The following is a 13,870-nucleotide window of genomic DNA, read 5'->3' on the forward strand; positions in this document are numbered from 1 at the left end:
CCGATCTTCCATTATAAAAGGATAGTGTATCTTTAACATTTAAAGACAAACCTGCTCCAATACACGCCCACAGAAACTGGTCCCTGGAGGATCAGCCAAATCAGTTAAAATCTGCAATACTGGCCAATATTCTTTTAGCAAACAGGAGACCGCAGCTTTAAAGGGGAAAATGCAGATGTTGGATAAATACAGTAAGAAATAGTCATTTTCATCATAGGTTGCGTCTCATACAATATTTTATTAAAACCAAGCGATTAATCTCTCAATAAAACATTTTCTCTGTAAAAAAAAAATTCTCAGTAGAAAGCCCTTTGGTATTAATTTCTCTAAACCAATAACCAAAAAGCACTGCTCAAGAAAAAAAAAGCTAACAATGTGCCCCATTAGGATTCACTTGGTTCAGGCTAATAATACTCTAAGAACTACCCAACACCCCATCTAAGTGCTATAATAAAGTAACATGCAACATGTGCCGATTCTGAGGTACATTACCATGTTCCTAGGAGGATACAGCTCCTTCTTCTTCCGGAGACTTGGGAGGGCTCTTAGACCTGGATCTAGAGTTGGATTCCCTCTTTGAGGCAGGGGGAGGGCTTCTAGATCTAGACCGGGATCTTGACCTGGACCGGGATCTGGAGACGGACGAGGACTTTGACTTGGATCTCCTGGCAGACCTGGACTTCGAGGTGGAGCGAGACCGAGAGCGTGTGCGAGACCGGGATTTAGATCGACTGTAACGGGACCGACTGCGGGATCTAGAGCGGCTCCTGCTTCTAGATCGGCTGCGACGGCGTCTTCTAGGGCTAAAACATATCAGGAAGGAAAAAAACCCGCGTATTAAAAGTTGAACACGGGCGGCGCAACAGACTTCAGCAACTACAGCGGGACAGGGAGGGCGGAACGGGACCCACGTGGGCAAGAAAACGAGTGTTAAGAGGGCGCCATTGTTCAGAGTGAGTGGCCGGGGGCTAAAACTACTACGGGATGAACCCCTTCCGCTCCGAGGGAACTCCACGTGCCTTTAGTACTAAACCCCTACAGCCCTCTTCCAACTCCACCGCGAAACTCACTCGGAAAAGGAAACAAAACCGGGCGGTACAGACGCACGCCTAAGCCTTATTACTTAAGTTCCACTGCGCCCCTCCACCCGGCCAGGCGCTCACCTGCGGCTGCGGCGGCCGTAGCCACTGCTCCCGTAGCGGCGCGGCGGTGGGCCACGCCGGCTGTGGTGCGAGTCGGGAGGGCGGCCGTAGCGGGCCATCTGAACGCGGAGTTCGCGGCCATCCAGCACGGCTCCGTCCATGGCGTCCATCGCATCCTCGGCATCACGTTTGTCGTGGAAACGGACGAAGGCGAAACCGCGGCTTTCCTTGGTGTAACGGTCCCGAGGGATGTAGACGTCGCCCACGCGGCCGTACTTCTCGAAGACCCTCCGGAGCGTGTCCGGGGACGTACGGTAGGTCAGGTTGTCCACCTTGAGGGACGTCATGCCCTCCACGTCCGGCGGAGGGCGCCCGTAGCTCATGGCGGGCAATAGCCCCCGAGGGGCGGCGGCTGCTGAGGAGAAGAAACCCGAGGGAAGGGGGCCGAGTCAGGAGGCGGCGCGGCCCTGAGGGGGAAGCGCCTCACACCGGAGGGGGAGCGCCGGAACGGCGGCCCAGAAGAGTCCAGAAAGGCGGGGAGCTACAGTGCATAGGGGAACGCCGCAGGGTCCTCAGCAGAGAGGAAGGAGCAGGCACCCACCTCTGGGGTCCGAGGAGGAGGCGGCCTAAGGCCGGAGCAGAGGCGAAGCGCCAGGACCAGCCGCCCCTGCCCGCTGCTGCGAGGAAATGAGCGGGGCGCCGCCCGCGCGCGCCTACTTAACGCCACAAAATGGCCGACGGCGACCCGGAAACGAAAGCGCCGCCCGGCGCGCGCTGCCCCTCCCGCTCCGCGCCCGGCGGCGGCCTTCCCGAACGCGGCCTTGGCTTGGGTTTTTCTCCTTACCGGCCGCGGATCCCAGAGGCGGCCTGGGAGGGCGCAGGGAAAATCGCCCTCAAAATTAATAATTCGCCTACCGTTGAAAGTGACCGTTAAGGCGGCTCCGCCGTGACCCGGAAGGACTCGGCGGAGGCGGGGAAATTTTGAACAATGTGTGCTGAAAACGGTAAAAAAAAAACGGAAATAAGGCGAGGCTTGTCTTTGCTAGGGGGAGGAGGGGCGGGAAACCCCTAGTCCCGTGGAAAAAAAAAAAAAAGTTAGCGAGAGGGAGCGCCTCTCGCGCGGGCGGGGACGTGACGGTTTAAAATGGCGGACGCGGAGGGAGAGTGCTGTGAGGGGAGACGGGTGGGAGCTCTCGGTTCGGGCTGTGGCGAGGGTGTTTCTCTCGGGGTAGCCGCTGTGGGAGCTTTGCATCCTTCTCGCTCCTGCTGCGGTGTGTCCTGAAGCGGCCTGGTAGGCTGGTGCGGGCGCTTCTCGGGCTCTCCTTCATCTCCTACCGGTAGCGGTGCCAGGTGAAGCCTCCTCTGGATGGGCTGCTATAGATGCACGCTGTGGTGTGTTGGCCGAGCAGTATAAGTGCTTCATGGGCTGTCCTCTACCCTCCCGCTGCTGGTGAAGCGATCTCTGCCGGCTGCATCTGTGAGAGAGCTGTGGGCCGAGCTGGGAAACGTCAGGAATCCTCCTTTACACACAGCGCTCTCTGCGAGATCGTGCTTTGGCAGCAGGCGTGGTAAAATCGGAACGAGGGGTGAGGATTAGCACAGCCCTTGTGTAAGGGTGATGAGCAGATTCCCTGAGGTTTGTCTAGGGAATTTGGCGAAAGCTGCTTCCCCTGGCTCAAAAGTTGTTGTTCCATCACTTCAGGCACTGAATAAAATGCCCAAACTCCGGGCATGAACTACAATAGCAAGCTCTCATCTTACAACAACGATAAATGGTTCTACTTAGCTGTTTTGTAATACTATGTTAAAAAGAAACGAAGAGGCAGTTCTCTACTGATTTGTTAATGCAATGACAGTATTGATATGAGAAAGCAAACTCAGTATTAGCTTTTAAGTCTTCATTCTTACTGTAATTGTGTTCAGTATTTTTTTGTACTGAAGAAGTATAAAAATAAGCAGTGACATCAGTACAAACCTAGAAGAAATAGTTTGTTTCTTGCTACCAAAAAACCCTTAAGAAATCAAATAAACCAGTACTGGCTTTAACCTTTTGTATTGCCTCATGCTATATACTACTTTTTTTTTTTCCCCAGAGTATTTTGATTAATTTTTTTTTTATTCATCTGCTGAAGCATTTTCTCTAAAGAGAAATTTGAAGTTTATCTTTACATTGGTTTCCGTAAAATGATGGGAGTTTCCTGTGCCCCTTATTCACTAGTTCCACAGTCACTTTGAATCAATACAAGCTGCTGTGGTCCAGCACACCAGCCCAGTTTGCCATGCAGCTAGATGAATGTTTATGCTGGCACTAAGGGGAAGAAGGTGTGAGTGGGACACAGTGCCTAGAGGATCTTAAAAATGACATTTCTAATATAGAAAAGGAAGAAGAGAGCTTTGCTTGTGTTAAAAACAACCAACCAAACAAAACCACCTTGATATTCTAATTGGATCTTTGTAAAGCAGCCTCTGAATAATCATATTGACTTTCTTCCACAAGTAATAAATAAATCTGCATTTTTAGAAAATACAGCTCAGGAGTTAAAAAGAGTTAAATATGTAACAATAGCTGGGATATGGATTTTATTTAAGTCCTTTATTGTAGATAACAGAGGTAAAATTTGATTTACTTCAATTCTGTATTTCTTTCCTCTTTGGCCATGAGTTAAGTGGAACTGATTTACCTGAATGTTCCAATCCTGACTTGGAGGCCCAACAGGCTAGGCACCAGAGATTAACAGTAAAACCAGCTTTTCAGTCCGTGCAAGATGTGTGATCCTCTGTTTCAATTTTGCTGACATTTTAACAGACATTTTCAAAACTTAAAGATCAATTTGTCTTAAACTTATCATTTAAAAAAATACTGTGAAGTAAAATTAAGAGTACGTACTTGCTAAAAGGAATGTTGTTGTCACTGAGACAGCGAAAGGCAGAAGCCCTGTGCAGAGTGTGTGTGTTGGTGGCACTGAGAGACATAGGTTCTCCCAGGTGGGAATCATTTTCTCTTTGGAATGACTTTGTGTTTGTTTGAATTCAGCTAATTAGTTTTCTTAGATGAGTTTCTAAGACCTCTTTATCTTGCGGGGTATTATTTAGTGAATAGAGATAGTAATTCTTAAAAACTAGTATAAATCTTTTAAGGATTAGGAGAGTTCCACACTTTCAAGGAGAAAAAGAGTACTTTCCTGAAACTGCATTTCCCATGGTGCACAAGGCTGGGTCAGCTGATCTAGATTGTAAAAGGTTCTTTATTTCCTGTCCAACATGCATTGAAATGACTCCTGTGTACCAATGTCTCATCTTTCCTTCGTCAGGTGATTTAAAAGCTGCGACCAGAATTCTGATTTAGAACAATGACAAGAAACGGAGCTGCCGGAGCTGATTAACTAGCTTGATATTTGGAAAACTGCTTTGTTTGTGGGAGAGGTGTGTCCTGAAGAAGTAATGTACTGCAGTCTGCCCTGTTAACTTCATGGGAAAAGGTAGAGAGAATCTTGGTCTTTACCTTCCGCACCAAACCTTTCTTTGAGGTTTTTTTTTTTTTGAGTTACTGATTTTGCTATACATTATTTAAAAGAGTTACCAGATTTCTTGATTGATTGATGGTTATGTCCTAGCAGCTAAAAAGTAGCCCTAAGTAATCATCATTTTTGAAGCTTTCTTGTTTTATTCTTTTTGCTTGTTTGTTTTTAACAGAGTTTAAGAGGAAACTTTTAAAAGAAAATAGAGCTTTTCCAGGCTGAAGCTGAAGAGTTGGGAAGAAAACACAAAATGTCTCCTGAATCCAAAAAACTTTTCAACATAATTATTTTGGGAGTCTCATTTATGTTTCTATTCACTGCTTTCCAAACATGTGGAAATATTGCGGTAGGTGGGAATTTTAAAACATACCACATTTCTATCACAGTTATTCATACTTTCTTGTCTTTTGTGTACTCTAATGTAAGAGTTGCTTTAATTGAGATTTTTTTAATGTGCAAAACACCTTGACATTTTGTCTCCTTTCTTTTGGTTTAGTCTTAACTAAATTAAGTTGGTTAACTGGATAATTAAGCATGTTTTTCTTCTTGAAGGTAGCATAGCTACATATGTTGTAACTCTGATTGCTTAGAAAGTAGAAGATTAATGAATCCTATCAAATGTTTGAACTTTAAAATAGTGTCTGTTTTGACACTTGGCAATATTTAACAATTGGATTACATTGGCTCTTCCATATTTCTGGTAATTCTGTATAGTCCCTTTCAAAATGTTGGTGTAAGTTGTTGTTATTAACCATGCCCCTAGTTTTTCCTAGATTGTTTTTCCTAATTTAACATGTTTTTCTGTTCTAACAAACTAGACATTGAGGGGGAGTATGAGGATAACATCTGACAAGTAGTCAGACTTCCACAATTGCTAGAACTGCCAAGTCACCTTCCATCTGAATAAGTAGTTTACTGCTTTAGTATCGTGTATCTCTCTGCGTGCTGAAGCAAAATTGGGCGTAACATAACCCAAGTTTACTATTAAAAGCAGATTGTACTCTTACTACTTAAATTTTCAGAATCCTGCTAGACACACTTAGCCCAGATCCTCTAACTTGTGGAGTTGTTGACAGTGCTTTCAATATTTCAATATGCCTGAAGGACAGTTAGATTTCAACATACCTCTTGAGCCTACAAGTCTTACAACTTCTCTTTTCATGCATGCAAGAAGAATCCTTTCTGGGTTCAGACATATAAATGTCCTTCACTGCACTACAGAAATAATTACTTAGAACAGTTTTTGTAAAAGTCATAGTGCAGTGTGAGACTGTACATAAGTAGAGTCCGGTGATCGTTGATGTTTTGCAATGAATTCACAGTATCTTGCTGAATTGGACCTAGTGATCATGCAGTCATGTAATTTATTGTCATTAAAGTCATTACAAGTGCCTTTCAATCAGATCTGCCTGCTAGTCCAACTAATTACATGGTCTCATGATGTCTAAAGCTGACTCAAGGGGAAAAAAAGGACTAGGGAAGTAACGGGAAGCCAAAAAGAATGGAAACTCTTGTCAGAAGCTCATAGTTAGGTCAAATTAAGAGTATTTTGAAACTTCTCCTTTTTTCCCCACTTTTTAAATTAAGATAGTCATACTTATCTACCTAAGAGAGGTGTTCAGTGAAGCAAAAGTTTTGTGAAGTATTTTAAGGTCTCTGGTGAAATCATTATGTAATTCTAAAGTTCACTGCTTCAAACATAGATGTTTCTCTGCCAAATATCTCCTTCACCTTCCCTGTGGAGGTGTCGTGAGTCGTAATTGGCGCTTTAAATTATTTTAAGTACTTTGTAGAGTCTATTAATGATTAATTCAAACATTTGATACTGACTTCAAACTGATGCAGGTGTTCTCAAACTACAAGATATATGCTAACACATTACAATGTATGATTTTCTCCTCATAGCAAACTGTTATCACAAATTTAAACAACACGGATTTTCATGGCAGTGGCTACACAAGGTAATTTACACAGATCTTCTTACTGCTTTGCTCCTTGCAGGGTGAAGGTAGTTGTAATTTCAGCTGGTAGAGATATACTCTCAAGAGATTATAGTGTTCTGCTGACTTGACAATTTCATGACTTGCTTAAGGCAGTTTAAAAGTGGGCTTCTCACATTAACTCTAGTTCTGCAGTGAATTATTTCTAGTTGAACTATGTATCTGTTTTGCATGTTTTCTTTGTAGGGAGAAAAAACACCATACGGTCATCACATTCTTAGCATTTTATCTTAGGAGATGAAGAATGTGGAAGTTTTAAAATAAATAAAACTGCTGACTGAGGCCTCGGTTGTTTGCCCATGTACACCTTTGTGTGTTTGTGTAGGATAGGTGGTGTGGATCAACTTCCAGGAAATACTGCAAAATAAATGTGAAAGGAGCAGTCAGAAAGATGAGAAGCAAAGCCACGACAAGCCATTCTGTTTGTTTATTGCTCTGGCATAGCCAAACTCGCCAAGTGTGATCAGGGACCTTTTGTACACCAAATGAAGTTGTCATATAGGAAAACTTGGTCACTACTTTGAAGGGTTTACTATCTTAATTTAAACTAAAAATACAACTGGTACAAAATATATCTATAAAATTTCTGTGGTGTATTTGGCAGAAAATGAAAGCCTCACTGATAGAGAATGTTCCAGAGTCTCATTCATCTAGAAGTACTGGGCACAAAAGACAGTAACTATTGTTAAGGCACAAATGCATGTTATAAATTACAAGACGTGCTTTCCTGCAATAGTTTGGGACTCTTCAGCAATCTAGGAAACTCTGTACACTCCTGTATTCCCATAGAGAGTGCAAGGAGGGGAGGTAATGGAAGGAGGGAAGGAAGGAAATGTTTGACTGTGAAAGTTATGCAGTTACTTAAGTTATGTGTATACTTCACTTGATACTTTGGAATCAACTGAACATTCTTAAGTCAGTTGTACTTACACTCTATATGTTATTTTAAGTACTTACTCATCTCTGTTTATTTATCTAGCATGTCCATTATTTATGGAGTATTCTCTGCATCAAATCTTATATCACCTTCAGTAGTTGCGATAGCAGGACCTCAATTCTCCATGGTTATTAGTGGCATATTTTATAGGTAAGTATTAAGTTTGAATTTTTCTTTGCTTCTTTTGAAATCTTTCTTTCATCACAACTAAGGCTCCCATGCCATTCGTGAAATTGTACTGGGTAAGGCAGGCATCTTGCAGAGATACTATCTGTATCAGTAGATGTGTAACTGCAGAGTACATCAGCCTACTGGAAACAGAGTGTTTCCAGACTTTGCTGACTGTGGAGTTCAGGTTGTGGTCTCAGATATATGACACTATATATATATATATATATATAAAATTTCTACATGCTTAGTGGAGTAAAAAGATTACCTTTTCTCACATATGACCTGAACTATTTTCCAGTGTCACTTAGGAGACATAGCTGATTTAGAAGAAGCTAAGTGAGATATCTGATTGTTAAAGAGCATTGTCTACTTTAAGTCTATATTCTATAAACTGATCTGTTCTATTCTAGCCTGTACATTGCAGTTTTTATCCAACCCACTACATGGGCTTTCTACACTGCTTCTGTATTTATTGGCATTGCAGCTGCTGGTAAGCATTTTCTTATCCTGCTTACTATTCTTTGGTACATTTGAATATACCTCTAAAATATTTTTATTTCCTGAGCAATATATTGTGTATATTTCAGTACTCTGGACGGCACAGGGAAATTGCTTGACTATAAATTCTGATGAAAACACCATTGGAAGGAACAGTGGAGTATTTTGGGCACTCTTGCAGTCCAGGTAAGCTTCACTTTGTTGTTGTTGTGTACACATTCTACTTTTTACATTTTTTTGTAAGTGGGAGAAAGCATCAGAAATACTCCACTGGTACCTTGCAGTCAGTGAAGTGGGAGGGAAGGCCGGAAGCAACATGTCTATTGCTATTGTGCATTATAGAGCAACGAATGAATGTTACATATTGTGAGCCTCGGCTTTCAACATGCTGAAAAGATACATTTCTGTTAGGGGAGCATTTGACATCTGTAACAGAAATTTTGTTGATTGTGGAGGGCTGTGCTAATTTATCAGAACCTGAAGGCACTAATAAGCCCTAATGGCCCTGAAGAGCCTCACCTGGGGCCTCTACCACACCCTGCCCATCTGCCCATGGGCCCAGGAGCCCCATTTCAACTCAGCCCTGGCCCTCCAGTTCCTCTGGAGCTGCATTGGAGGGCTGCTGGTCTCCAGCTCAGCCACAGCTTTGCCTGGCTCTGGGTGATCTAGACTGACTTTCCATCTCAGCTTTGTTCTGCCCTGTCACTGCGGACCTGTGTGGCGATCACCGGACATGACTCTGGCCTGTGGACTGAATTTCTGTCTTGACCTCAGACCTGCCTTGTCAACACAAACTTGTATGATGGTCTGGACTCCTGCTTGACCCTGCCTACAATTTTTGGGTCTGCCCTGCTTGCCTCGCTCGAGTGCTATGTGGCTGGGCTCTAGCTGGAGAGGTACCTTCTCTGCTTGATCTTGTTGATAGTTCTCTGATATTAAGCTTTGAATGCTGCATCAACCAAAAAAGCCAACAAAAAGCTTGGCATCAAGATAGGTAGTGAGAACAAGGTAGTGGATGCTGTCTTGCTGCCATTGAGTATTTTGTGCAGATATGGTTTATGCCTCTCAGGAGAGTGAAATGCAATTAGGATATAGGGGAAAAATAACAAACGTGTGCAAGAAGATAGAGCTGCTCACTTGAAGAGAGACTAAAAAGGCTGGGACTCTTTCCTTTGGAGAAAAAGTGTCTGAGGAGGATTATACTGATGGGTTATTAAAACACGAAGGCAGCAGGTGAGCTGAATGTAGAACTGTGGCTCACCAAATGCTGCTCTACTACAACTCATGTCACTTGGTGAAACTAGAAGAAGATTGGTTTGAAACAGAAAAGTGCTTCTTCACGCAATGGGTGATTAAACATCTAGAACTTGCTGCCACAGGAGGGTGTGGAGTTGGATGGTGCCAGCAAGGTCAAAAAGGAATCAGACAAATTCATGGGCAACAGGTCCACACATGGTTCCTGAAGAGAGATACCTTTACTGCTCCTAATACAGCAGTTCTGGATATTGGGAGATAATCAGGGGACTGAATCGCAGAAAGTGGTGAGCCTGCACTAGGTGGCATTGCTAATGCTGTTGTGGGGACAGAATACTGGATTAGTAGAACATCGGTCTGAACCAATGGCATGCTACTTGTGTTCCTTAAGTTTCAAGTTGCAGAATTAACCTATCAGTATGTTATCAGAGTAGCAATTTCCACAAACCCAACTAATCATGTGTTTTACAGTGAGTAAAATGCATGGCTTTATGTGAGGAAAATTAACTCTAAGGCTGTCTTGAATCACTATTCATTCAGAATTACTGTATTTCAGGAAACTGTAGGTAGGAACACAGAATTTCCCTTGAGCTGTTAACAACTGACTTAGCATTGCTGGGGCAATACTTCAGACAAGATACGTGACTCTTCTAAGGAAGTATTACAAAATCATCTCCATAAGTATGTCAGCTTTCTAACCTATACCTTTCCAAAATTAGAGAGGCAACTTAGATGCAGATTTCCTAATTTTTGCTACACCTTGTGTCTTGATTGCTGAAAATGAATAGTCAGCATTATGGGGAAGAATCCACCACTGTGTTTGAAGTTTTATATAGAGTAAGCAGTTTGTGTGAAGAATGACTAGTGTCTTTATTTCTTTCACAATTGCATAGTACTGCTTTTTGCATAGAATAGTATTACTGTGATGCTACAACCTTAATCTTACCACAAAAAGTGCTGTTCACCTTTGTTTTCCTTTTTGTTTACAGCTTGTTTTTTGGAAACCTCTATATATACTTCGCTTGGCAAGGAAAAACTCACATATCAGGTAGATATTGCTTGTTTATATGGGATGCCATCCTTTAAAATATGGGAGCATGAATAAGCAGATGAAATAATGAACTATAAAGTGGCAAGAAACTTATACAACAGCAGACTTTTTTCCCAATTTATAGTTTGATAGACTATTTTTGGAGTATGTTCTTGACTCAGTGTTCCATGGTACTCGTGGCTCTTGTATTATGTATGTTGTTTTCCTGCGTGCAGCGTGCTTTGAGTACCCTCTTTTAGGATATTATCTATGAAATTCTTCAGAATTCTAGTTTAGAATAAAGTTTTCCATGATAGCTACTCTGGGATTTTCCGTTTGCAGACATGCTTATGCCAAAATATGCTTATTTTGGGGAAAGCTATTCTGGAATGGCTATATGTTTAATATACATACTATTCTGTTTCAAAGTAAGCTCCTGGTGTAGACAGTCCTTCTAAATCAGATTGGAGACTAATTAACCTATGAAATGAAGGAAAAGAAAGGAAAACCATCCCGGTTCACTTCATGGCTGCACTAATTATTGTGCTGGCACAAAGTAGTGAGATCTGCAGCTGGACTGAGACTGGGCTGCTGCTGCTTAAACTGGCAGCACTGCTAGAAGAGTGTGTAAAGAACTTAGTCTTCCTTTCTTGACATAGTTTATGAAGACTGAATTCCTGATGGGATTGTAATTAATACTATAGTTTTTTTCGTTTGACGTCGCACTAGATTGGTAAAGAGCAGGAATTAAAGAACAGTGGACCTTATTCTTAAGAATAAGCTGGATAGTGGTTGGGACTCAGTGGTTTTAAAGCAGAGATTTCTGGCAATTGTTTAAGGCAAGGTAAGTGGGGGTATCAGCTACGAAAACTGCAATGGTGAAAATAGAACAAAGTCGTAAGATTTTTAGTTATAAAAACTGAGCATTGCTGGGAAAACCACATTTTGTAAACAAATAGGGTTGATTGTCCTGTTCTATAATGACTGTGAGAGTTTTTCTTAAAGTAAAATATCTACTAGAATGGTCAATTCTTTTAACGTTTGAGACATGAGGATACTTCTGCTGTAGTCAGTCAGGAATAAGATGTTAACTTTTAAATGATAATTATCAGGGCTCAGAAATACCGCCCTGTTGAGATGAATAGTCCACTTCATGCCTCTGTTAGATCCATCTTTTCAGGTTCTCCACAGACAAGGGCTTGGTGTAGCGCAGCACAGGTTAATTTTTAAAAGTTATCTTCCACATTCCTTTGCCTTTAACACAAAGGTTTAAATGTTATTGAAAATATTGGAGACGGTTTGAACCTGGTGGGCCTGAAATTCTGTGCATTCTAAATTTCATTGCTGTTGCAGAATTCTTGCAGAATAGAGCAATTAACTATGAGGGAGTTCTGCTGTTTCATTTCCCCCCATCTTTAGATGTCCTGAGACTCCTCTTTATTGAAAAAATGTTGTTTATGGAAGATTTAACAGCATTTAAAAACCAATTCCTCCTTTCTTTTACTACCTATATAAAAATGTAGGCATTTCAAGGTGAAGCACGTATTCTCTTTTTGATCTGTAATCATGCACAAGTTATTTTTAATTGACACAGAACAATTTTACATTTGTCCTTAAGCTAAAGGGGAAGTAAATACAAGCGTAGGCAATATCTTCAGAATCATATGCTAGTTCAATCACAACTATTAGTTGTTTTTTGGCTTTTTTTTTTTCACTGCTTAATATTTGTAAATGGGAGTGACTTCTGTGTTACTTGCTGGTGCCAAACAAGTTGGTTGCGCAGGGCAGCAATTGCCTCCCTCCAGTTACGCTTGGCGTGTGGTGTCAGTTAGTGAGGTTTCAGTGGTTTTAAGGCCTTTGTAGTTCACAAGCCTACCAGTTTATGATGTTACAGCACTAATATTTCTGATGCTAATAAGGAGCTTTTTTTAAGAAATCTGTAGGGTTTTAGGGAATTTTGCTATGTCCATTCTGAATTATCTAAGTCTTGAAAGATGTGCTTTCTTCTGCTAATAATTTATGCACTTCCTTTGTTAATTGGCTCATCCTTGGTCATAACCTTTGCATGGCAGAAAATGCGAGTGACACTCGTTAATATGCCAATATTTTATTGGCATCGTTAAAGTGAGACAGGAATTTGCCAGCAGCTGGGTACCTTTTGCTCCACGTGAAAGGTAAGTTAGAAAATTAGTATGCATTTTAAACACTCTTCCGTAGTATGTCTGTTTTAGTTCTTGGAAGGTAGTTGAATTGGTTCAAGTTGCCTTTGCGCATCTAGTTATGACTCTTATTTGTTTTTCCACAGAGAGTGATCGCAGAACTGTCTTCATTGCTCTGACTGTTATCAGTCTTGTGGGCACAGTTCTGTTCTTTCTGATTAGGAAACAAGAGGACACAAAAGCTCCAGGGGAGGAAGATTCTGCTAGTGAAATCCTGGAGGACAGCTCGTAAGTGCTTATAACATGTTGTCACATACGCTCGTTTGTGCTCCTACTCCTCAATGGAACATCACATTCACTTCCCCTCTGAACTGGAAACATAAATGTTATGAACTACCTGTAGAATTTACAGATTTAATATAAAAGTGTCTGTACCTTAACAAGTGAGAATTAATGATCTTTATATGACATACTCTCAAGGGTGGAGTGCGGTACTGCACATTAAGTTTTCCATTAATGAGTAAGTGCCTTTGGAAAGTTATCTCTTTTTTTAACCTCTTTTCTGCACTGATTTTTATTAAATACGAATCTGCCTTTCATAGTCTATTTTGCCCTCAGTCAAGGACGAGAGGCGTGCCCTGAGGCATCAGTTTAAATATTTTTGCTTGATTTAAAGAACAATGAAAATGTTAGAAAAACATCAGTAAGTATGCCAGTGAAATAATCTTCAATGCTAAAAATGCTCAGAAGGAAGATTCTGTCAAGCAGGGTAACTTCTGAACAACATTCACTAGACCAGAAAGCAAGTAAGTTTTGTAGTTAGTAGTTTAGATTCTCAGAAACTTTAATAATATATTAGCATATTCCAGTACATAATGCTGGGCTAGAAAATGTACAGAAAATTTGAAGAATAAAGCTGCCTTCTAGCACAGTGATACAATGTAGTTATTCTTTTTTCATTTTGATTAAGTCATTTGTTTATCCAGGTCTGCACAAAACAAAATGATGAGAGCAGTGGCTGCCTTCAGTAAGTACTGTTTCATATAAGAGTTGTTTCAAAAAAATACTAACACATCCTTTCCAGTACAAATCACTTGGAACAAAAATTTGTGAACAGATAAGGTTTTAAGAATGCATTTCAGTTATTCCACTTCTAATACA

At 41.4% G+C, this 13,870-nt stretch overlaps 2 protein-coding genes across 18 annotated transcripts in view; one reads left to right on the top strand and one right to left on the bottom strand.

Annotated features, from left to right (window-relative positions):
- SRSF2 (serine and arginine rich splicing factor 2) overlaps window positions 1-1,879 on the bottom strand; it is a 4,523-nt gene extending 2,644 nt beyond the window's left edge. For 2 of the 8 annotated variants that reach the window (XR_008579780.1, XR_008579778.1), the window contains exons 1-2: window positions 1,164-1,879; window positions 52-803 (exon numbers count right to left, since the gene is read on the bottom strand). Coding sequence is in view for 4 of the 8 variants with exons in the window: in XM_054846709.1 (XP_054702684.1) it covers window positions 500-803; window positions 1,164-1,525 (666 nt within the window). In the remaining 4 variants the exon portion in view is untranslated. Of the gene's footprint in view, window positions 804-1,163 lie in introns of all 8 variants that reach the window. The other 6 variants (XR_008579777.1, XM_054846709.1, XM_054846708.1 and 3 more) reach the window with 6 other exon arrangements.
- A 130-nt stretch (window positions 1,880-2,009) lies between these two features.
- MFSD11 (major facilitator superfamily domain containing 11) overlaps window positions 2,010-13,870 on the top strand; it is a 38,325-nt gene continuing 26,464 nt past the window's right edge. For 8 of the 10 annotated variants that reach the window (XR_008579774.1, XR_008579775.1, XR_008579776.1 and 5 more), the window contains exons 1-10: window positions 2,594-2,728; window positions 4,454-4,621; window positions 4,836-5,006; window positions 6,566-6,621; window positions 7,640-7,747; window positions 8,179-8,258; window positions 8,356-8,452; window positions 10,510-10,568; window positions 12,856-12,997; window positions 13,696-13,736. Coding sequence is in view for 7 of the 10 variants with exons in the window: in XM_054846701.1 (XP_054702676.1) it covers window positions 4,911-5,006; window positions 6,566-6,621; window positions 7,640-7,747; window positions 8,179-8,258; window positions 8,356-8,452; window positions 10,510-10,568; window positions 12,856-12,997; window positions 13,696-13,736 (679 nt within the window). In the remaining 3 variants the exon portion in view is untranslated. Of the gene's footprint in view, window positions 2,147-2,593; window positions 2,729-4,453; window positions 4,622-4,835; window positions 5,007-6,565; window positions 6,622-7,639; window positions 7,748-8,178; window positions 8,259-8,355; window positions 8,453-10,509; window positions 10,569-12,855; window positions 12,998-13,695; window positions 13,737-13,870 lie in introns of those variants that run through there. The other 2 variants (XM_054846697.1, XM_054846700.1) reach the window with 2 other exon arrangements.

This window comes from Grus americana, chromosome 18 (genome assembly GCF_028858705.1).
Source record: "Grus americana isolate bGruAme1 chromosome 18, bGruAme1.mat, whole genome shotgun sequence".
NCBI lineage: Eukaryota > Metazoa > Chordata > Aves > Gruiformes > Gruidae > Grus > Grus americana.